Genomic DNA, 24,827 nt, shown 5'->3' on the forward strand with positions numbered 1-24,827 from the left:
CAAAAATAAATTGGCCTACACAATTTTCATGAAACACAAATATTCTTGTTGCATTGTGTTAATTCTATGGAAAAATGGCAAGGAAGAGAAACAGATACAGGTTTCTTATGTTGCCTATGGTGTTCATATATTATTATTAACCAATGATGAGTCTTTGTTTCCTTCTTTTTCAGGACGTACCTAATATCTTAAATGGAAAAAAGAACCAAACATACGAATATGTAGTAATATTGATTTTATATCAACATGAAATTTATGATCATAAACAACTAACTAAGATCTAAATACATGCACTAACAGTTGGACAAAAGAAATGAAGGAAATAAGAAACTAACTTGATTGAAATAAACAAGATGGCGTCACTTTCACCAGAAGAAGAAAACTTTGTCCGAATGAGCTTGTTATTGACAGGAATTTCTCCTCGTGCAGTGCGAATCCTGTTTGATTATGAATTTGCTCCAATTTGTCTAGATACTTCACTAAAGAAAGAGTTCAACAAACTGAAGGACCTTCAAAAGAAACGTGTAATTAACCAGTCACAGTGGAACTTACTTACCCCAAGATTTCCTGGTAAGAAAAAAGAAACCTGGTAATTGCTTTACTTTCCCCTACATTTCCTGGTATGTTTAGAGAAACCTACTATACACAAGTAACAGTGGTACTTACTGCTCTCTAGATTTCCTGGTAAGTACAGAGAAACATGGTACATGCTAGTCAGATTGGAACTTACATACCCTTAGAATTCCTGGTTAGTACAGATAACCATTCGACAAGCCAGTAACAGTGGAACTTACCGTTCCCTAGATATTCTGTTAAGTACAGAGAAACTTGCTCAACTTTAATTGAAATTGATGTACACTAAACTTCCTGGTAAGTACAGAAAAACATTCTAATTACCAGTTAAAGTGAAACTTACTGTTCCATAGATGTCCTGGTAAGTACAGAAATACATGATCGATGTCAGTCACATTGGATCTTACTGTTTACGTGATTCCCTTGTAAGAACTAAGAAATCAGCTTCATGCCAGTCAAATTGGAACTTACTGCTTTTTGAACTCGATCGATCGTGTTTAGAAAACAAAAACCAGCTCCCAAACCAGTTTCTTGTTTAAACAAAACTTCTCAGAAACAGTATCATGCCATTTTGTACCTATCTATATTTTATCCCATTTTTGTTTAGGAGGAGGGGTAATTTAGCAAATCATTGTGTTTTCAACAATGTCCAAAGGATGAGAGTATCATTTTGTGAGTTTTGCTCACACTACATGAAAGTTAGTTTAATAAGGATAGTTGTTATATCTGATTATTTAATGTTTAAAGAGTAAACGATTTGACAAATTTAAAGATGTATGTATCCTTGTGTTTCTTTGGGCAGTCAGTTATATATATATATATAAACAAGTCTAGATTGAAAACAACGTTCAAACCTATGATTACGTTGGATAAAACCCGCAATTTTTATACGTGTGCATGCAAAACAAATTTCTTGGTAGAGGGGTCTAAATACAGCACAAACAACATTTTCCAAAAGACCAAAAAAGTGAAAAAGTATATTTTAACAAAACGCATTTGACTAACAGGTCGAACAACAAATGTTCTTAAACCCTGCTGACTGACATTGGCGATTGCCAAATAAACAGATCACCAATGTAATAAATGGATCTTTATTATAAATTTAATACTAAACAGAAAACAATAGAGTTGCGGAGAAGATGGTATACCGCAAACAAAAGGTGCAAAGGTTTTTGTACATCATATCCGGATTTCGATAATTAATGTCTCTTCAGTAATGTTAGGAATCGAAACGGTATTTGGAAAGCCATACAATTTACTTCAATTTAGGATAGACTCTTGAATATTGAGGAGTCAAAATAGGATGAACGGATCATATGAACCCGAAGGCAAATATAATACAAGCCCAAACGAAAAAATATAAACAAGTCTAAATTGAAAACAACGTTTAAACCTATGATTGCGTTGGATAAAAACCGCAATTTTTATACGTGTGCATGCAAAACAAATTTCTTGTTAGAGGGGTCTAAATACAGCACAAACAATATTTTCCAAAAGACCAAAAAAAGTGAAAAGTATATTTTAACAAAACGCATTTGACTAACAGGTCGAACAACAAATGTTCTTTAACCCTGCTGACTGCCATTGGCGATTGCCAAATAAACGGATCACCGATGTAATAAACGGATTTTAATTATAAATTTAAAACTAAACAGAAAACAATAAACTATATATATATATATATATATAGAGATATCGATTGCAATAGAACTGCATTGTCTTTGTAAGTAAAGAGTGGCACAAGACCAGCCACATGGGAAGCTATATTGGTTATTGCTAAGAGTTTTGTAATGAATTCTTCACAGAAAAAAATCTACGCCCCGAAAGATGCCATTAAGACTTGATAGTTGTCTGATCCTTAAATTTGCCGAGTGTTTACTATTACGTATTGCTACTCCCTTCTGATTTTTTCATTACAATTCATTATATGTCTTTGAGTAATATGAATGTTACCGTGTAACTGTCCTTATATATAGTAAAATGCCTGTTAGCAAAAGTTTGGTTATTGATGGTAGCACTAAATAGCATTAAATGCTATTTTTATTGCATTTTTAAACTTTGAACAAATTTTGAAGTTTTAGACAGCTGAACATTATACCATATTTACTAGTGGAGGAACAGTATATGAATTTCCCAGCTCTGCTCACAGTTTTGTATGACCCACCTATTATACTACAGTAATATGTTTTTCGGTCTGTGTGTCCGTCAGTATGTTTAGACCAACTGTTTATCTGTTTTAATACCATGAAGTTGAAATCGCATTTACTTAAAAAATTATTAAATATGCATGTTCATTGTGATGTGAACTTGTGAAAAGATGCCGAATTAGTGTTTAGTGTTTAGACCCTGATTTCTAGGTTACCTTATCGCGGTAATGTAATAATGCGAGAGGAGTAATATTGAAGTCCTATTGGACACATATATTTTTGTTTAAGTTTGTAGTTTTATAACCTGCAAATTTGAAAGAATTGTAACTCGGAAATTGAACGTTTTGTAATGTCTTCCAAACAAATGTTAAAGAAGACAAAGTCTCTACTTTTACCGAGACATATTGCCTGTTCAAAACAATCAGATTTAGACAAACAGCTAAACTTCCTATAAGAAGGACGTAAGTCTATTTCAATTGAACTATTGCCACAATAATTGTTCTTATTCTAATATTCCTCTTGAATGATCTTAAAATAATAATATAATTGTTTCTCTGGGGACGGACACGTTGTTTCTTTAAAATATAACTAATTAGCATAAAATACGGGTTTAATTTGATTTTCACTGTAGCTATAATTAGCTCTGTAGATTTATGTCTCTTTAATGGTTGGTAAATGACATTATAAATTTGCACGAATCCACTCTTTATAATTGTTATGAATAAAAGAAAACGTTGCCTATACCTAAATGGAACAGCAACCGGACGACACAAAAAAAAACGACATGTAGAGGGAAACATAATGTTAATTTAAGTCTTCAACAATAAAGATGATATGTCAAGTCTATTAAAGTTGTGAATAAGTTAAACACTAACAATGAAAGATCTCCCATGATAACCAAATTTTCCAAAAAGAAACGGCAAACAAATACGTTACGTTATGACAAAGACTACCACTGAAGATATATCTGACAAGGGACAGGAACATGAGACGTTATTAAACTAGTTATTTTATATCTCAACCTTCTCTATTTAATATCAATTCAATTCAATTCAAATCTGTATTGCCATTATACTTAATTATACTAAATAGAATGTTACACAACATAACGAAATGAAAACAAACAATATCAATAAGATCATTTATATACATTATGAAAGTAAATATTTCAAAAGTCCCCTGTCCTCAGTTATATAAACTGTTTTATAAAGGATCCAAGATTATTTACCCTAATGTGTGATCTTGGGTTGAGGATATATATCATTCAATCTATATCATTTAAATCTATAACTTGTGTGTTCTTATTTATCAAAAAATCAAAATCAAACTTTTCTAATATTACTGTTAATATCACAATATAAAAAAATGAATTTCGTGTTAAATTTTATTGTAGTTTTTGCATAATTTTTCTTCTATTGGTATTTTAAAATATCTTCGCTTTTCTGTTAATAAATTGTGGTCACTTATTCTACGTTTTGTTATCAGTATTTCTTCTGTATTATATAGTTTTACATGTTTATAAATAGTGAGTTTACTGTTGTCCTTTATATCTGTTATTTTATCATTTACTAGTTTTTCATAAAAATACTTCAATTTTAGTTATAGTTTGAGGTATCTTATGTGAGAAACATTATCAATGTGTCCAAATCTATACCCGTTTCTTCTAACATACGTGTAACATATGAAAACCAAGATTAAATTCCGAAAGAGTCAAGGTTTTGAGTTCTAGAGAAAGTCTCTCTAAATCAGCTTTTGCACCTAAATTTTTTTATGAAGTTTTTCGAGTTCCCTATATATATTTACAAAACTGTAGGTGTAACTTTTCTAAAGGAGTTTTATCAATAAAATAAAAAGGGTCTAATTGTTTTCCTGAATTATTTGCTCTCTTTTTAGTCCTAAATTGTTGTTCAGTTGTTTTCCTCCAATAGTTGATGTGTTTCCCACGGTTTTGGTTTGTGACCCGGATTCATTTTTTCTCGATTAATCGATTTTATGACTATTGAACAGCGGTATACTACTTATGCCTTTATTTATATAAGGATCATTTGCTAAATGAACTACTATGTGACTTTAAAGCAAAGAGAACTTCATACCACATCTTCTTATTTTTATATTATTTAGCTTTTTTGGTTAGATCCATAGTGCTTTGAGAAAATTTTCCATTTTTTTTTTTATCAACATTCCTAAAAATTTATACTCATTTGTGTCTGATATTGGAATATCTTTGTATGTTACAAATGAGTGAGCTTTTTTGGAACAGTTTTACTTTATAACCGTAGCTTTAGTTTTATTTAGATTAACACTAAACTACCAAACATCACAAACAAGACTTAAATTGTTTAAATTTTTTTGTAATCCCTCTTTAGATTCAAATGCAAATAGAAGAGAATAAATATTTCAAGAAATCAATGTTACTGGATCTAAATTTCTTTTATCTAACTTTTTGATTACATCATTTATAAAAAATATTACATAATAAGGGACTCAATTAATCCACTTGTTTTACCCCACTTGAAATAATAAAATATTTTGAAAATTATATTTAATTGAAGATTCTGTTTTATTATATTGCTCTTTTATAACACTGAAAAGAATGTTTTCCAACACCTGTTTTCGCTAGTTTATACATAAAGACTTCATACAATGGACCCAAATAGCTTTTCGTTGAGTTGCCCGTCTAAATTTTTTTTCAATCGGCTATTTACAATTGCATTAAAAAAATTTGGTTGACAATAAATTAAAGAAATATTTCTGTAGTTATTGGGACCATTCAGGTATCCCGATTTATGAGGAGCTATCATGAAATATTTTTTCCATGTATTTGGATATTTGCCTGTTTTCAAAATGAGATAAAAAAAAAGTGTAAGAAATGACTATCCTAGCACTGGATATGTATATTTAATATTTTCATTTTAAATTCTGCTGGTCCTGCTAATTTTCCTGTTTTTTTTTTTAATTAGGGAAATTATATGTTTAATTTCTGTAAAAGTAATAGATTTATCAGTTTCTGTTTTATCTATAAATGAGATAACAAAAACACTCACTAAACGTACATACAGGCAGTCTTTAACTTGTAGTAAGGTATGAGGGTTGGGACTTTTCAGATGGAGAACAGCAATAAAAGCGCTGTTCCTTTGCCTTTTGTGTTTTTTACTGTGCATATACTGATTTTGTGTCATAGAAATTTAGAAATAACGAATATAGTAGGTTTTTTTCCATGTGTCCTCCATAGAACATACACATTGACTAAGAAATCTTGAAGATTTTGTTGTTTCTTGCTTCACATGTGTTCTGGACTTTTTGTTTAGTACTAAAGGTCACAAGAAATTTAACTAGACCTTTTTCTGATATATATTTCTTTTATAATTTTCTAGATGTTCCAGATTCTAAGAAGTTTGATGTCACTTTAATGATATTACTACTCAGACATCTGACAGCCTTGACCCCTCCTCGTGGCGGGTATGAAATTCTACCTACATCCTCAGAAACTACACCTGCTTCTGATTTAGCCAGAATAAAATACTATAGAAACGTCATGGCTCATCTTGATGATGGTAAAATAAAGAATACAGAATTTTTCAAAGCATGGGATGATATAACTGGTGTAGGTAGCATTTAATGCACACTTCTGTTTATCGTAAAACATTTATTTATTGGTCACAAAATGCGTTTGTGAAATATTGCCATCACTTGAGGTTCATCATTCATCTATCCTACATTAACTTTTCATATTTTATCAAAATTGGGCCTTTGGGTATCAAACATTGAAAAATAAATGTAGGGATTCTTAACCAAAATAAAACTGTTATACATCAAGTTGAATTGTTAAAAGTAAATCGTACTTGGTCTCCTTCTTGAAACGCAGGAGGAACTTCTGCTTTTATTAAGCATTAATTTCAGTAATCAGAGTGATTTTTCCTTTCATGGTATTTTATTATTTTGTAGAACTAACACCGTATATATAAATATTCATTTTTAAAATCTTATTGATATCACTAAACCACATATCGGTCACTAACCGGAATAAAAGGTCATCATACCAAAAAGTAAAATTAATTCAGAGCTCCAGATAAGCTGCGTATATGCGTGATCACGCAATACAAATAATTAAAAACCCAATGCAATTGCCCATTGCAGGGTTCAATAACCCAATTAATTCAAAGGAAAACCCAATTATATGCCAAAACCATGAGTTCTTAACGCATTTATTCGCTATCGTTCGCGTTATTTACCCTTATCTGATTACAGTCGTCGCGTAAATCTATTTTTAAAATATTTATAATTGGAAATGTCCTTTCGTTCTTAAAATAGAGCCCTGCATCAAGTAGCTGTAATGGGTCCCTGTTGGAATTTTCCGTTGCTCAAAAGGTACACGTGTTTATGAAAACATTTCGATCTTCTCGGCGTTTATCCAATTAGCGTGTGACATGCTGTCATATTTTTTCGAATTGCTCGGGATTTATCATAACATACAATGAATTAAAACGAAAGTAAATGTCCGATAAAAATATTGAATAGAAGCATGTTTTCGGCTTCTTTTTGATAGCTGAGGGAAAGTTATGATGATAACAAGACTCAGCTAGTGATTTTAGGAAGCGTCCATTGAACGCACGGTCGTGTTTGAAGGTACGAGAACATTGCTATAGAACGACAAATACGGGGTTTCGTCAAAAACGAAATCAGTTGGAAAAAGTGAAAGGCCAAATCAATTATGACATGATATGTAGTTGGAAAGCATCGGAAACCAAAAGTTCTGATAAGGGACAACTTAACCCAGATTTATGTAAATTGAATTAAACAAAAACAGTTTATATATTATTTTTTGTCATTTTAGTTGATGAATGAATACACATATCCGTTTTTTACGTCAAATTATGCAGCTTGACACTTTCTTTGTTTTGGTCTAATTGTTCTGGATGCTTAAGATAGTTGTCTTATTGGCAAGTGCAGTATAACATTGTCATTTATTTACTTGATGTTGCAGAATTATTTGTAAATTTAAGTTGAATGTGGTCTCCATCATTAAACCACCCTATAAATCTCAAAGTTTTGGGGGTATATCTTAAATCTGGGAACTACTTTTTATTTTTATTAAAAAGTAGATCTGGCAAATAGGTGAAAGGACTGGCAAAACTTTCTTACAGCACCTAAATTTCACATATATTACATAAAAATCTAAACACTTAGCCACACCTACCCCAACTATAAACTGTAGGTGATCATATGGGATCTAGAAAGGCAATTAGTTACTGTCCAACTAGTGACACCAGCTGCAGTTTACATAAGTTTTGAGAAAATACAAAACTGACAGAACGTTTAAAATGGGACACAAATTAAACGTACAATTGCTCGTCAGTGAATAAACCAAATAAAACAGCTAAGCACATATACAAAGAAAGAAACACATTTAAGATGGAAACACATCTGGGGTTGATATAATGTGATTATAACATGCCTAAATATTCAATATTGTGTTGATGAAAAAACCCAATACATTAAGGAGCTTGGTGGTGAAAAACCCAATTTCATATTTGCTTGAGGGGTGAATTGGAATTGATAATGCAATAAAAAAACTTTATCACCCAATTACATAAAAAAATGGTGGGTAAAAACCCCAATTTGTGAATTCTTATCTGGAGCTCTGTAATGGGTTTGTTTCTATTGTTGATAATACTACTCCTCAGCCTATTGAGAATTTACGGGACACTAGAGCTTCTCAGACTTTATTGTTAGAAGGTGTGTTGCCTTTGTCCGAGGAGACTTCTGTTGGTGCCTCCGTTTTGTTACAAGGTATGGAGTTACGTTGTATAGATGTTCCCCTTCATCGTGTTTATCTGTAGTCAGATTTGATTACTGGACCAGTTGTTGTGGGTGTTCGTCCTACTCTCCCTGTTGATTGTGTTTCATAATTGATATGACATGATCTAGCTAGGAACAAAGTGGTTGCTGAACCAATTGTTACCAGTGAACCGGTTGTGGATGTTAAATCATCGGAAGATGAAGCTGAACTGTATCCAGCTTGTGTTGTTACTAGGGCAATGGAAAGAAAACAACAAAATGAGGATTTGCAAGAAGACCAGTTTGATTATTTGGACCTTTCTGACACTTTCCTTGCCGACATTGAAGGTCCCAGTAGCTAAGAGAAGGCAATAGTAAGACCACCTAGTACTAACAAGAATGTTATTATGCCATGGCCAGACGTGAACCACCATTCTTTAGACCGAAGGAAATTTGTTGAAAAACAAAATAAAGACTCTGAGGTTCTTCAGCTCCGCAAGAGGGCTCAACCACAGGAGGAAGCAGACAAAGTGGCCGAATGCTACTACCATCAAGACGGCATTTCAATAAGGAATTGGAGGCTCCCTGATGCTACCCCAGAGGAGAAATGGAAAGTGGTATACCAAGTGGTGGTGCTTAAAGTTTATAGGCAAGAAATTATTGGTCTTGCCCATGACACTACCTTAGCTGGACACTTAGGTATAAGGAAGACTTGCCTTAAGATCTTGCAGCATTTCTACTGGCCCAGACTTAGAAATGATGTCACAGAATATTGCAAATCATGCTATATATGCCAGGTTGTTGGTAAGCCTAACCAGAAAATACCACCAGCACCACTTTTGCCAATTCCAGCCTTTGAAGAACCTTTCGATCGAGTACTCATTGATTACGTTGGACCTTTACCGAAGACCAAGACTGGAAATGCGTATTTATTGACGATCATGTTTACATCCACTCGCTTTCCTGAGGCTATTCCGTTAAGGAATATCAAGACACCAACTATTGTCAAAGCTCTTATCAAATTTTTCACGCTAGTAGGACTTCCGAAGTCTATACAGTCCGACCAGGGTTCAAATTTCATGTCAGGTTTATTTCAGCAGGTCGTTTACCAGTTAGGGATTGCTCAGTATAGTTCAAGTGCTTATCCTCCAGAATCTCAAGGTGCCTAAGAACGTTTTCATCAAACATTGAAGATAGATATATAAGAAGATGTGGTATGAATGCCAATGAGACAACTCTCCATCCAAGTGAAAATTTATAAAACTAAACCAATATAGGTCAAAGAACGGTCTTCAACACGGAGCCTTGGCTCACACCGAACAGCAATCTATAAAGGGCCCCAAAAATTACTAGTATAAAACCATTCAAACGGGAAAACCAACGGTCTAATCGATATAAAAAACGAGAAACACTTATGAACCACATCAACAAACGACAACTACTGAACATCAGATTCCTGACTTAGGACAGGTGCAAACAATTACAGCGGGTTTCAACGTTTTAATGGTACCAAACCTTCACCCTTATCTAAAACAATAGTGTAACATCACAACATAGAAAGACACACTATAAAATATGAATTGAAATGGCTTAACTCAATCAAAGGACATATCAACACCAGTGAACATACACTGAACAAATACATTTGATCTATGATACAATGTAAATACAAAATTAATAAACCAAGGTAAGAATAATTAAAGTAACATGTTATACAGCTGTGAAATGTTAAACAATTTAAGAAAAACAATATGCTTGAACAAAAAAATCAGCCATTTGCAATTACTTTAAACACAGGTAAATGAAAATAATTTTGTTGTTAGGTATACGTGTACAGTTCAAATGAAGAAAGGAAATATTTTTACAAAATAAATAATTTTGATGTTCATAGTACGAAGAAGTGAAAATTAAGAGTAATACAAAACACTTATCAAAGCTGGTATATAGACTAGATATAACCCCGAATAAGTAAACATTAAATAACAAAAAAGCATTACAATTAGTACCAACAGGTCAAATAAACAAGAAAGTACGATTTGAGAGTACTCGCAACTACTGACAGCTAGTTAAAAGCCAAAAACAATTAATAATAAACAATCATGCATCAGAGACTAAAATCAACTAAAACACATCCCAGGGATTTAGTATTTTAACGTCATGGACAGTCAAAGAAGACATTATTTCACGACAAAATATTATCCAGATAACGGAAGGTATTATTGAATGTATCAACCAAATGTAATAATGACGTGTCTTTACTGAGTTTGGTCATAAACTGAGATTCATAGCAATACAGGAATAAATCTGTTATTAAAGGGGTGCAGTTAGTGCCCATAGGAATACCTACTACTTGCCGATACACTATATCGCCGAAACGTACATATATGTTGTCCAGGAGAAAATTTTAAGCTTCAATCATATCTTCACATTTCCAGTAAGTGTATCTAGCTTACTTTCCTTTTTCATAACGGAAAAAGGCTTTAAACGAGTTACAGCAAATAAATTTGCAATGAGATTTTTCAAAAGACCATTTAATTAAATCTGAGAACATGATTAGAACGTTTTGACTTCAATTTGACAGGGACTAGGATGATGGTGTTCACTTTTTACTTTTTGCGGTCCGAGAGGCTGTTCAAGAATCCCTTGGTTTTAGTCCCTTTGAGTTGGTATTTGGTTATACTGTAAGGAGACCTTTAAAATTGATTAAGGAAAAATGGCGTACTAAACACACTGACTTAAATCTTCTAGACTATGTATCTAGATTCAAAGAAAAACGGTATACTGCTTGTCAAATAGCTCAGAACAATTTAAAAACTGTTCAGAATAAGATGAAAATATGGTATGATAAAGATGCCAGGGACAGAGTTTTTGAGCCTGGTGATAAGGTACTTGTATATTTGCCAGTCCCTGGACATTCTTTACAGGCTAAATATTGTGTTCCTTATACCATAGAGAGTAAAGTTAATGATTTGAATTATATTATAAAAACACCAGGTCGGCGTAAACAAAATAGAGTGTGACATATTAATATGTTAAAACCATATTTTGAGCGTACTAATGAAGGTGACTAAACCAGTTGCCACTTTAGCCATGGTTAACTTGGAGAATGATCATGACAAGCCAGATATAATTGAACCATCTTTTGATTCCAAGATTATGAAACAAACTGTTAGATTGTCAAATTTAGACTCAAAACTTGAACATCTGACTTTTGGTCGTAGAGAAAAATTGAAAACTTTGGTATTCCCTTATAAAAATCTTTTTCCAGATGTGCCAAACAAAACCACTGCTGTTTGTCATGATGTCAATATAGGTGATGCTTCTCCAATTAAGCAACATCCTTACCGGCCCAATCCACTCAAACTTGAATTTATGAGACAAGAAATTAAATATATGCTTGACAATGATATTATCGAGCCGAGTAACAGTGAATGGAGTTCTCCTTGTCTCCTTGTGCCTAAACCAGATAAAACCTTTCGTTTCGTTACTGATTTCAGAAAAAGTAAATAAAGTTTCAAAATCTGATTCCTATCCGATTCCAAGGATAGACGACTGCATTGATAACGTTGGACAAGCAAAATTTGTGAGAAAATTTGATTTATCGAAAGGTTACTGGCAAGTACCATTGACACAGAGAGCTCGTGAAATATCAGCTTTTGTAAAAACAGACGGCTTATTTTAGTATACTGTCATGCCGTTTGGTATGAAAAGTGCTCCAGCTACATTTCAAAGAATGATCAATAATGTTATAAAAGATTTGGACTGTTGTTATGCTTATATTGATGATCCTATTGTATGTAGTGATAGCTGGGAAGAGCATTTAACACATTTATATGATACTTTTGATAGATTGTCACAATCAAATTTAACTGTAAATCTTGGTAAAAGTGAATTTTGTCAGGCCACTGCTGATTATTTAGGGCATACAGTTGGCCAAGATCAAGAGAAACCTATTATGGCTAAAGTGGATGCAATTACCAAATTTCCTCCTCCTACAAATAAAAAACAACTTATGAGATATTTAGGCATGTAGGATTTTACAGAAAATTTTGTTCAAATTTTGCTATTGTTGTTCAACCATTGACTCATCTTTTACGGAAAGATTCTAAATTCATCTGGAGTGATAATTGTCAAAAAGATTTTGAAAAGAGCAAATCAGTTTTAATTAATAGTCCAGTTCTGATCACCTCAGACCTCGAAAAACAATTCAAACTTGCTGTTGATGCAAGCGATGTAGAAGTTGGAGTTTGTTTATATCAAGAAACAGATGATAATGTTGATAAACCTATTTCATATTTTTCAAAGAAATTAGATAAACATCAGAATAATTATTCAACTATTGAAAAAGAGTGTTTTGCACTGTTGTCTGCACTTCAACATTTTGATGTATATTTAAATCCCACTATGCATCATATTCTTGTTAATACTTATCATAATCCTCTCACCTTCATACATAAAATGAGAAACAAGAACCAGAGGTTCACTAGGTGGAGTTTATTGTTCCAGGAATATGATGTTATTGTAAAACATATTAAAGGTAAAGATAATGTAATAACAGATGCTTTATCTAGATCTTATTAACACACTGTATACATACTATGTATTTTCGTATATATTGTTTATGAACAGTTCTTGTTACACTCAAACTTTTTTTAAGGGGAGAGGTGTTATGATATTGTAACTATCATATTTATTTAGTTGGCCTAATTTGTTTTGTGTGGCCTTATGATATGTTTACACATTTGTACTTGTTTACAAAATGATATTGTAACTGTGCACTTTAGAAATCACTGCAACAATCATAGAGACTGATGGAATGATTAGAACTTTTTATTTGACTTACATAACGATTCCAGAATGATTATAACAAAAGATGCGTAATTTAAACTTCTTACATTGTTCTAGAGGTTTCCGTTCTAAAGTTTTCTAGGAGTTTCCTTTCTATAGTGTTCTAGAAGTTTCCGTGACAACTATATATATACAGACACTAAAGTTAAACTTTCAGACATAGACTTAGACATTGGATTCTAAGAAGTTCTCTGCAGTTGTTGAATTGACACTTTTATTTACGAACAACATCATACTAGATTGTGACCTATTGGACGTAATACTGTTTGGATTCCCGATATGAATTTCCGGATAAAGAGAAGACAAAAGATCGGACATATATTTTGACAGTTAAGTTGACATTTCTATTTGTGTAATACTTCTTGTAAACTTATGTATAATAAATCTTGTTGAATTTTATTATTGATTTGTGTCTTTTGTTGGCTACAATTTAATGGTGATCCTGGTCGTAACAAGGTAAATTTGGTATATTGCTGCTAAGGTGGGGAAAATTTATAATTTCAAAATTAAAATCGTCTCGCTTGTCATAGATTCTGGTATTGTGATGACCACTTATGTCAAATTCGAGGTGTAAGTCCAAAGATGAGGCGGAGGAAGTCGTGTCCAATTTTCTTTGATTTCTAGTTCTGTAAGATATATTAATAGAACCCAATCAGAAACGTTAGGATTGTTAATGGAAAGAACATCATCGATGTATCTGAATGTAAAAAAATAAATGATCGGGCTTCTTAGATTTTCCTGTTTTTGACAAGTGTCCGAAGGAACTCCGACTCATATGAAAATAAGAAGTCGGCAAGGAGAGGCGCACAGAATGTTCCCATTGGAATGCCGACAACTTGCTGAAAAGTCTACCTCCAAATTCAACAAATATGTTGTCAATGAGAAACTCTGGCATACTGATCATTTGTTCCTCTGGGTAGCATGTTTTACCTTTTTGTTCACTATTAACAAAATATGTCGTATGGTATCCCAAAGCAATATATTTATAGCGTTTGCTGCCATTTTTATATTGAAAAGCATTATGGATTATTTTTTTTTAGACGATTTTTCAATTTCACATGGGGAAGAGTGGTATACAGGGTTGATAGAATTAATTTCAGAGAAAGATCGAGATTTAAAATTATCAATAAGTTCTTTAGAGTTTTTTTTAGAACCAAACGGGTTAACTAGATTATACTGCTGAAGTGTTAAAAATTCTATATAGAAATAAGGCGATATGGTATGATTGCCAATGAGACAACTATCCACCAAAGTTGAAGCTATTATAGGCAACCGTACGGCCTTCAACAATGAGAAAAACTCATAGCGTATAGTGGGCTATAAAAGGCCCCAACATGAAAAATATGAAACAATTCAATTGAGATAACTAACGGCCTAATTTATAACAAAACAACTTACGAAAAACAAATATGACAGACATGAACCAACAACAACCACTGAACTACAAGCTTCTGACTTGGGACAGACACATAAAGAATATGGCGGATTTAAACGTGTTTGTAAGCGTCCAACCCTCCCCTAACATGGGACAGTTGTGTTACAGCACAACATAAGAACAAACTATAAAAATCAGTTGAAAAAGGCTTAACTCATCAGATCGATACAAAAAAAATGTTTTTGAAGTTAAATTTATTTCGAGAAAAATAATAATCTGTAAAGCGTATTATATAATAGTTTTCCCTTGAATCCGGGTCAGCGTTTTTTATTAGTTTGTTGTTATTGGCTTTGAACTAGCTTTCAGTAACTGCGAGTACTCACAAATCGGTACTTTGTTTGTTTTTTCAGTGTTTTAGTAAGTTCTTTTTGTGCATTGTATCAATCTACTGAGTAAAGCCCTTTTCAACTTGGCCTCCATCGTCCGTCGTCTGTTGTCCGTTAACTTTTACAAAAATATTCTCCTCTGAAACTACTGAGCCAAATGTAATCAAACTTGGCCACAATCATCATTGGGGTATCTAGTTAACAAATGTATCCAATAACCCCGCCTGCCAATCATGATGGCCGACATGGCTATAAATAGAACAAAGGGGAAAATGCAACTTTTTTCTATTATTTTGAAAATCTCTATATATAGAGAAAATCTGACAGTTGCAGAAATGTTCACAATGATGAGATCTACCTATTGTCTGTTTGTATCAAAACTGTCAGACGACTACTTATAGGAGTTATTGCCCTAAAATGACAAATTGTACCATTTTTGCTTTCATTTTTGCCTATTACCTTGAAAATTATAATCGATAGAGAGAACCTTTAAAAGGCAAAAATGATCAGCAAGACAAGATCTACACATAAATGCCAAAGTCTTCAGACGACTACTTATTAAAATTATTGCCCTTTAATGACGATTTTATCATTTTGTCTGATATAATATATAGATAGAAACTTAAATAAGCAAAAATAATCAGGAAGACAAGATCTACAAATAAGTCTACTCATTGTTGAAATTATCCGACTACCCTTTATTACATTTATTGCCAATTAATGACCAATATTACCATTTTCTGCGGTTTTGCCTAATATTTGAAAACCTGTATTAGATAGATAGAATATTATAGAAGCAAAAATGATCGACAGAACAAGATGTACAAATAGGTCAAACAGCCGAAATCACCAGACGACTCCTTATTTGAGGTTTTTCCCTTTAATAACGATATTTTACATATTATTTGGGGTTTTTGTCTAATATTTTAAACACTATAATAGATATATATAAACTTTAAAAACCAAAAATGATCAGCAAGACAAAATCTTCGTATAAGTCTTATGAATTAAATCTTCCGTCGACTCGTTATATTAGAGTGTTTGCTCTTTAATAACGGTTTTTACCAACTTTTAGTGTTTTTGCTTAATATCTTGAGAATTATAATGTAAAGAGAGACACTTTAAAAAAAACAAGAGTGATCAACAAGACAAGATCTACAAATAAATCAACATGGCTGAAATCGGCAAGCGACTCGTGTTTAGAGTTAATTTTTGACGTTTTACTCATTATCTTAAAAACTATAAAAGATTCATGGACACTTTAAATGACAAAAATTATCGGCAAAACATGATCTACAAATAAGTCAAGAACTGCCAATCGTAGGTAGACTCTTTGTAGGAGTGATTGCCCTTAAATGACGGGTTTAGTTAACCTTTTTTGTGTTTTGGTCAAACATTCAAGAAGATCAGCAATACAAGATCAACAAAAATGAAATTTTTTGTCAAGAATTCTATTTCAGTCTATAATGATTGGGAGTGTCCATTGTTTAAAATGCAAATAGACTTAGGTATGCAACACAGGCTCTTTAGAAACTCTAGTTAAATGTGGTAAAAGTCAACAGTCTGTTACTCTTGCACAAGTTTTTGCTGGTTTTGACCAAAAAAAATGGCTACACAAAAATAAAGTAACAGAATCATTCAAAAGTAAGAACAAGTATCTTGCATTAAAAGACAAAAAAAGGCTAATAAGAACTTTATAAGTACAACATGATAAAACAAAGTGATATGATATTATTGGTAGGGAAAAAAAACATACATCTGAAAAAGCCACTAACAATGTTAACTTTCGTTATGTTAAAAAAAATCATGAACTTGTTAAAATTCTCTTTTCTACCTATTTTATGGCCACTGATTATTTAAAACCCTTAAGTGGAAAGCTTATTCTGAGAAACCATTAAATGATACAGTAAATTGTTTGAATCGGGGAAATTGTCTTTGCCTGTCTTCCTCGCAATGGTATAAGTTGAATTGAAAATAGGTAAACAGATTTCAAGAGTATTCAAAATAGTAATTCAGACTTCTTCAGACAATTCTCTTGCAGTCAATTAAGATCTGTTTAGTCTATCATCAGATTGTTCATTGTATATATATGTTATTTACCTGCACGTCAACAACATACTGAATTGTCTGAACAGTTACTAAACATTACTGGATTGATTGCAAACCATATACTTGAACGGTACTGAATTTCCAACAAGAAAATATCTCAAATTTAACTTAAACTCTTAACAACACATAACATTATTAGGTTCCGACTTTTCAGATATTGCCAAAATCAAAATGACCGTTTAAGATTAAAATACGTTTACTTATGTAGAATAAAAAGAAGCGGAAGGTACCAAGAGGATATTAAAAACTCATAATACGAAGAAAAATTCCATAGCGAAAAAGAACGAAAAAAGACAACCAAGAACACGAAACACTCTGTAGAAACTAAAGACTCGAACACTACAAACTACCGGAGTTGACCTCGGTAAAAAGTAATTTCTTGTGCATTTTTCGTCATTGGGACTCATTTAAAAAAAGTTCATAAAATTATCTAGTACTAAACTAACAAATGTGTTTGAACTGTCAAGTTACCTTGTTTTTATATTTTAAATGTCTGAAAGACTAATAATATTAAGATACCATATCGTGTGGTATATGCTTTAATGTACCGCTTGTTTGTTCCCTTAATTTTTCTCTTCTTGATCGATTTACAAGATTGAAACTTCGATAAACTACTGTCGCCTTAATTTAATAACAACACATTTATCAATTTAGTAGTATCTAGTAACTAATTATTTTCATGATTTGATTAACTTTCTGTCAATTCCTGTGTGAATTTGTAGGCCATCGGCAGGTTAGGTGGACAGGATATGAAGCAAGAGTGTGATGATTTGAGAATCAAAACTCTAGACCAAACTAATAAAGAGATAATGCTTGAGATCAAGCATTCACATGATGAAATAAGGGAATTGAAACAGTCAGTTGAAAGCTTGAAAAAGTACAGTGGAGATACAGTGCCTTGGAATGTTAGAGGTAAATATGGCCTTATCAAACTGACACTTTTAATGTATAATTACAAATAACGGTGCTTTTTAAGGAACCTTCATTAAGAATGTTGGAGCCCTTGTTCACTTTTTTCAGCTGTCCGTCTAGCAAGTTTTTGGTAAATGGTATTTCGATTAAGTCCTTTTTTTCGACGTAGGATTGTTTTCTCTCCACTAAAATATACTTTAGATCACCCCCGATTTTTGTGGGGTTCGTGTTGCTCATTCTTTAGTTTTCTATGTTGTGTTTTGTATACTGTTGTTTGTCTTTTAATTTTTTTCCTTCTTAGCAATGGCGTTGTCAGTTTATTTTCGGCTTGTGAGTTTGAATGTCCCTTTTGTATATTTCGCTCCTTTTGTTAGTCTCTTGTGTTGTTCACACATTGTTGTCAATATAATGGAATTTTATGCGACTGTCATACAAGTGAGAGGTTTAGCTAGCTATAAAACAAAGTTTAATCCACCATTTTATACATAAGGAAATGCCTGTACCAAGTCAGGAATATTATTTTTTTTGTTTATACACAGTTTTGATTTAGAAGAAAAACCAGCATGGTTAGAAAATACAAATAATAACACCATTACAAGCACAATTCCATTTTAATATTCTTGTCATTATCAGAAAATACATAAAATAACACCATTACAAAACTCAATCCCAATTTGATATTCTTGTACGTCTATAAATAAAACAAATATATTTTATTTTTAGAAATTTACCTATGATAATATAAACGTCACAAAAAAATACGTCACTTTTTGTGACGTTGGTCCATTGATATGACGCGCAGTTTATATTTTGTTTGTGGTGTCTTGGTGTGCTGTCGTAAATTCATGGGAGGAGTCCGTTGTTATTCTGCGGTTTACATGTTGTAATTTACTATTACTAGTATATTATTTATTTATTTATGTATTTCTCTAGACTGAATGCTCTTCCGTTTGTTTGTACTGTATTCCTTTCACGTAGTGTTGTCATTTTAGCGGTATTCTTGACATTGCCATATAAGCGGGAGGTTTGGTTAGCCATAAAACCCTGTTTAACCCACCATTTTTTTCTTAAAATGTCCTGTATCAAGTCAGGAATATGGCAGTTGTTATCTACAGTCCGTTTCTATGTATGTTGGCGTTTGCTTTTGTTGTAGTTCAGTGTTTCTGTTGTTCCGTTGTTTTCCCCTTATAGTTGATGTGTTTCCCTCGGTTTTAGTTTGTTACTCGGATTTGTTTTTGCTTAATCGAATTATGACTATTGAACAGCGGTATACAAGTGTTGCCTTTATATATGACAGCTGTTTTCCATTCGTTTGATGTGTGAGCTATTAATTTTGCCATTTGTTAAGGGACTTTCCGTTTTGAATTTTCCTTGGAGTTCGGTATTTTGGTTATTTAACTTTTTACCTGTAAAATTGGTAAAAACGGAGCCCTGTAAAGGCTGCGATTTTATGGTCAGTATGTTGTTATATCAGAGTTATATCACTACGAGAACAGGAAGTGAATATTAATACCTTTGGATGTTAAGGGAAAGATTTTGGAGGTAACAGCTGACAACTTAAGAGATGTCAGAACTGATATATAGTTATGTTGGAGGTAAAGTTTGACAATGATAATAGAACTTTATTGATTAAATTATTAAATACATAAAAACGTTATTATGAGTGTAGTTAAATTGGTGAGAAATTTATAATAAACAGAACTGATGAGTTGACAAATATATACAAATAGATGACGTAGTTTGATTATGTGAAAAGCTTAGCACCTCTTATGAAATGTTAAACGTAGATTGTAAATAAATAAAAACAGTATTTCGTTTGTCTTTTTGCAATTGAGGTCACAAAAAAGAAGGATTTCGACTATGAGGGGATGCATAGATACTAACATTTCAATACGTTAAGCCTATGCATCTCACTGAACGATTAAAACTTTTATAATAATACAATTTGGGGATGCAGCGTTTTTTAGAGATAAATAAAAAAAATCAAGGATTACATTAAATTATTTATTAAGGCTTACCTAGACTTCAATATTTATCATAGTTTAAGAGACTAACAGTCGGAGGTCATGGGTCATTCGTTTGAGGGTATTAAGTAAACATTGGGATGTCTTGGTTAATATCATCTAATGTTAGTGATGTGTATAGACTGGGTTTGGTGATTTATATGAAAGATTAAAACTTGGACGTCATGTTAGAGGTCAAATATAATAAATTAGTATGACATAGTGCAAAGTCATGGCAGGTACTGTGAGATGTAGGAGTAATTAATGAAAGTTCACTGTTGATACCTTTAAATGCTGGCAATTAACACTGACATGTTACAGTTGATACCTTGGCAAGTGAAGAATCTTAATGTTGAAACTGTAGAATGTCAGACATAACTCTTTGGAGTTTATTGTTAATGGTTAATACCTTTGAAAGATAAAGATAAACACTTATAGCTCATGATTAATGCCTTTCAGTGTAAGAAATTAAAAATTGGATGATGCCTTGGTTTTTTAGAGGCTTTGACTAAGAGGGCATGGTAGACACCTATGAATGACCCCATTCTCAGCAGTAACATTACCTATTCCCCATCGTATGTCATTTACATTTCTCAATTATTACGTTACGCACGTGCTTGTTCACACTATACGGACTTTACTACCTGCCTTGCAGTTAAAAAGATTTCGAGCACGATTATCGTACTCAGACTCAGAAATCGACCAGTCAAAATCATTGATTTGGTGTTTTGAGTACACATTGTGTACTCCGAGTACTGAGTAAAGTCTTATGATCGAGAGCTCATGTGTTTTCTCATTACACAAACGTGTTTAAATAGAGTTATGAGGAAAAACGACTTAAATCGACACTTCATAAGTTTTATGGTCAAAATCCAAAATTAAATGACCGATACGATGTGTCTATGTGTCATTTACTACTGACATGTGTTTGCAGCCGTAAATACCAGAAAAAAATCGTTTGATCTGTTATTTTGACGATTGTGTCCTTTTCCCGATTTTGACATTTTGACCAAGTGTGGATTCGCATGGCGGACCATGTATGCATAGCAGGACACGCTTACCCTGTCGCCTCACCCGGTCTCACTACTTCTAGAATTAATGCGATGCCCTCAGATTTTATTTGTTACCTTGATTTGTATTTTCCGAATCGATTAATGAGAATTGTATGTCAGTAAATCACTGTTGCCTTCATTAGGCTAATACTAGGTGTTTTTACCAAACACTAATTTTAAAACTAATTCGCCTGGTTAAAAATTACTTTCTTCGGGTAAAATTCCTTGAGAGGTATTTAATTTCCATCTTTGCAGTTTGATAACAAAACCTTATGTACACGAATCAAATAGATATATAGCCTAGCAACCAATGAAACGGAAAAAAAACCTTATCTAGAGGATAACATATGATCTTTAAAATAAGACCACAATATATCAAATTTCAGAAGCTCCTAGTAGTCAAGTTATGAATAAATTAAAACATAGACTATCAACATGATCAATGATGTGCAATAAACATCAACGGAGAATGCAATAAGGTTCATTTCTATCCTAAAAATAAGTGAAATTTTTTAAATTACCTTACTTTATCGTGAATCTGCCAAAGGTTAAAGAGGTTTAAAAATTTCCAATATAAAGTGGTACCATGGCAAAAAGCTATGACGAAATCAGAATATTTTCATATTTGTAGATTTTGCGATTTTCCTTGTTTTTTATCAATTTTTTCGAATATAACAATGATGATCGCGTCAATATAAACTTTCATATTTAGTGTGATTATGTAAATAGATTAAAGAAAGCTTTTTTTAAAATAAAAGTTGCTGAGGTCAATATTTCTGCAAAAGATAGAAATTTGAGGTTAGAGGGGGTTGGTCGCCCGCAAGCATATTTAACCCCGCCGCATTTTTTGTATGTGCATGTCCCAAAATAGGAGCCTGTAATTCAGTGGTTGCAGTTTGTTGCTGTATATCATATATGTATTTCGTTTATTGTTTATTGTTTTGTAGATAAATTAGGCAGTTTGTTTTTCTCGTTTGCATTGGTTTACGTTTTGTCATGTCGGGGCCTTGTATAGCTTGCCACGTAGTATGAGTTTTGCTGAATGGTTGAAGGCCGTACGTTAATTGTTGTCTGGTGAATAGTTGTCTTATTGGTCATCATACCACATCCTCTTATTTGTTTTACAAAAAAACTCACAACCTTGCGGACCAAATTACAATTCCGGAATTGAAAAAAAATCTAATGTTGTACTGATAAGAGAAATTAAGAAAACAATCGTTGCCAACAACAACAAATTAATCAAAATGGTACTAATGTCACAAAGGATTTATAAATTTAATACGGGAATATATCAAAAGAATTATTCCAAACGGGAACTTATAGGTATCCTATCGAGTATAAGATATATTTGTACAAGAACAAGTGTGATCACAGATCAGTGTGCATATTAATAGTTTGGTTTGATTCATGGTACTGTGTGACTTTCATACTGAAGTTTGCACGGTATGCATGATACAAATAGTAATATTATGGAGGTATTACTATATTTGTTCCCTTTTTTATAAATTATTCTAAATAATAAGGATGTTCTTGTCCCAGGCAGAAAACACTGGCCGTGTTGGGCGCAACTTTTTGGAAGTTTTGGTCCTCGGTGCTCTTCAGCTTTGTACTTGTTTTGGCTTTCAAACTTTTTTCATCTGAGCGTCACTGGTTAGTCTTGTGTGGACGAGACGCACGTCTGGCGTATTGGATTTTAAACCTGGTGCCTTTTTTTAGCTATTATTCTTGTGTTTCTTTGTCCTTTATGTTCTCCCATTTATTTGTATTGTAATCCTGTCATGTAATGTTGTCATTTTAATGTTATATTCAACAATAAATCGATAGAGATAAAAACAATTCCGGGTTACAAACTAAAACTGAGGGAAACGCATCAAATATAAGAGGAGAACAACGACACAACAAAAACACAAGTTTAAAATGTAACACACACAGAAACGAACTATAATATAACAATGGTCATTTTCCTGACTTGGTACAGGACATTGTAAGAAAAAATAGTGGGTTGAACCTGGTTTTGTGGCATGCCAAACCTCCCGCTTTTATGGCAACGTCAATCACAACACCAAAACGACAACATCACATGACAGGTCCACCATACAAATAAATGGGAGAACAAAACCAGGTACACAAACCTCAAAATCCCTATTCACAGTACCAAGCGATTCTCAAAAAGTCTTTGCAATTTCAATTTTTTTGCCCCAACAGTCATTTGGAATTTCTGATCAACTTCAAAATATCATACATTGTGGAGTATCTTCAAATGAAGATAACTGCAAAGTTTGGCTCCACTTAGCAAATTTTGTTTGGCAGAAGAAGATTTTACAAAATGTGAGAAGTTCAAGGAAGACAATGGAGTCAAATTTTTGATAATACTCACAAAAGTTGGGTCTTTTGACAGTTCAGTGCCATCCTTGAACATGTTTTCTGCTTAGACCCACAAGGCTTGGTAGACAATATGTTGAAGATATTAACAGTTATAAAAATTATAAAATATGTAGTAAAATTTGGAATGAAAAAGATAGTGCACAATTTTATAGTCCAAGGTAAAAGAATAACAACACTGATCTACTTTAATTCCAGAAGTTTGTTATGTATTTATGTTTTATAAATAACAAACTTCGGTAGGTCACATTCGGGGAAAAGAGGACGGGATTGAAGTTACGACAATTGTAACATATCCGCTGTCATCCATGAAACGGATATTCCATAACGGTCAACCAACTCGTGATGGCGTCCGAAAAATTGAAGTGATGATTTCAACTTCACCACTTGGAACTCTTAGTTTAATAGCCTACTCAGCAAACCTCTATCAAGAAAATCAAGCCCGGGAATATCGTATCATTTGGGAGATATATACTCCGTATGCAGGTGCTGCTGGAATGTTGCTACATAAAAATGGAAAAAGTTCACAATTTGGAAGCTGAAATGATCTCTTTTGTCGTAAAGGTTTGTTTTCAAATGACCCTCATTGTCAATTTCTAGATGTAAGTCAAGATATGAGGCAGACTTTACTGTATCTGTTGTATCCTTTATCTCAAGTTCGATGGGAAAAATGCGTTCAACATAGTCACCGAAGTTTGAATTATTTAGTGAGAGAAAAATCATCTATATAGCGGAAAGTTAAGTTAAAGGATACTACTAACTTCTTTTCTTTCTCCCTATATGAAGTCATAATTGAAAGTACAGTACCAAATAACCTCTGTTGAAACAAGAAAAGACAATGCCTATTAAAAAAAGTAAAATCACAAATATACCGAACTCCAAGGTAAATTCAAAACGGAAAGTCCTTCATAAAATGGCAAAATCAAAAGCTCAAACAAATCAAAAGATTGGAAAATAACTGTCATATTCCTGACTAGGTACAGACATTTCCTTATGAAGAAAATGGTGGATAAAACCTGGTTAACCAGCATTCCAAATACCATTGACATATGATAAGTGGTCCACCTTAAACTTTCAGCGGGTGTCGTTTGTTGATGTGGTTCTTAAGTGTTTCTAGTTTCTCGTTTTTGTTATAGATTAGACCGTTGGTTTCCCGATTTGAATTTTATTTACACTAGTCATTTTGGGGCCTTTTATAGCTTGCTTGTTTTTACACATTGTGACTTAGATGGAAAGTTGTCTCATTGGCACTCATACCACAT

At 32.8% G+C, this 24,827-nt stretch overlaps 1 protein-coding gene across 1 annotated transcript in view; it reads left to right on the forward strand.

Moving 5' to 3' along the window:
- The first annotated feature begins 344 nt into the window (after window positions 1–344).
- Window positions 345–24,827, forward strand: part of LOC127700499 (ankyrin repeat domain-containing protein 17-like) — a 46,245-nt gene continuing 21,762 nt past the window's right edge. The window contains exons 1-3 of the mRNA XM_052203992.1: window positions 345–570; window positions 6,095–6,324; window positions 17,939–18,128. Coding sequence (XP_052059952.1) covers window positions 18,120–18,128 — 9 coding nt within the window. The 5' untranslated portion in view covers window positions 345–570; window positions 6,095–6,324; window positions 17,939–18,119. The remainder of the gene's footprint in view (window positions 571–6,094; window positions 6,325–17,938; window positions 18,129–24,827) is intronic.

The sequence above is a fragment of the Mytilus californianus genome, unplaced genomic scaffold, assembly GCF_021869535.1.
Source record: "Mytilus californianus isolate M0D057914Y unplaced genomic scaffold, xbMytCali1.0.p SCAF_5, whole genome shotgun sequence".
Taxonomy (NCBI): Eukaryota; Metazoa; Mollusca; class Bivalvia; order Mytilida; family Mytilidae; genus Mytilus; species Mytilus californianus.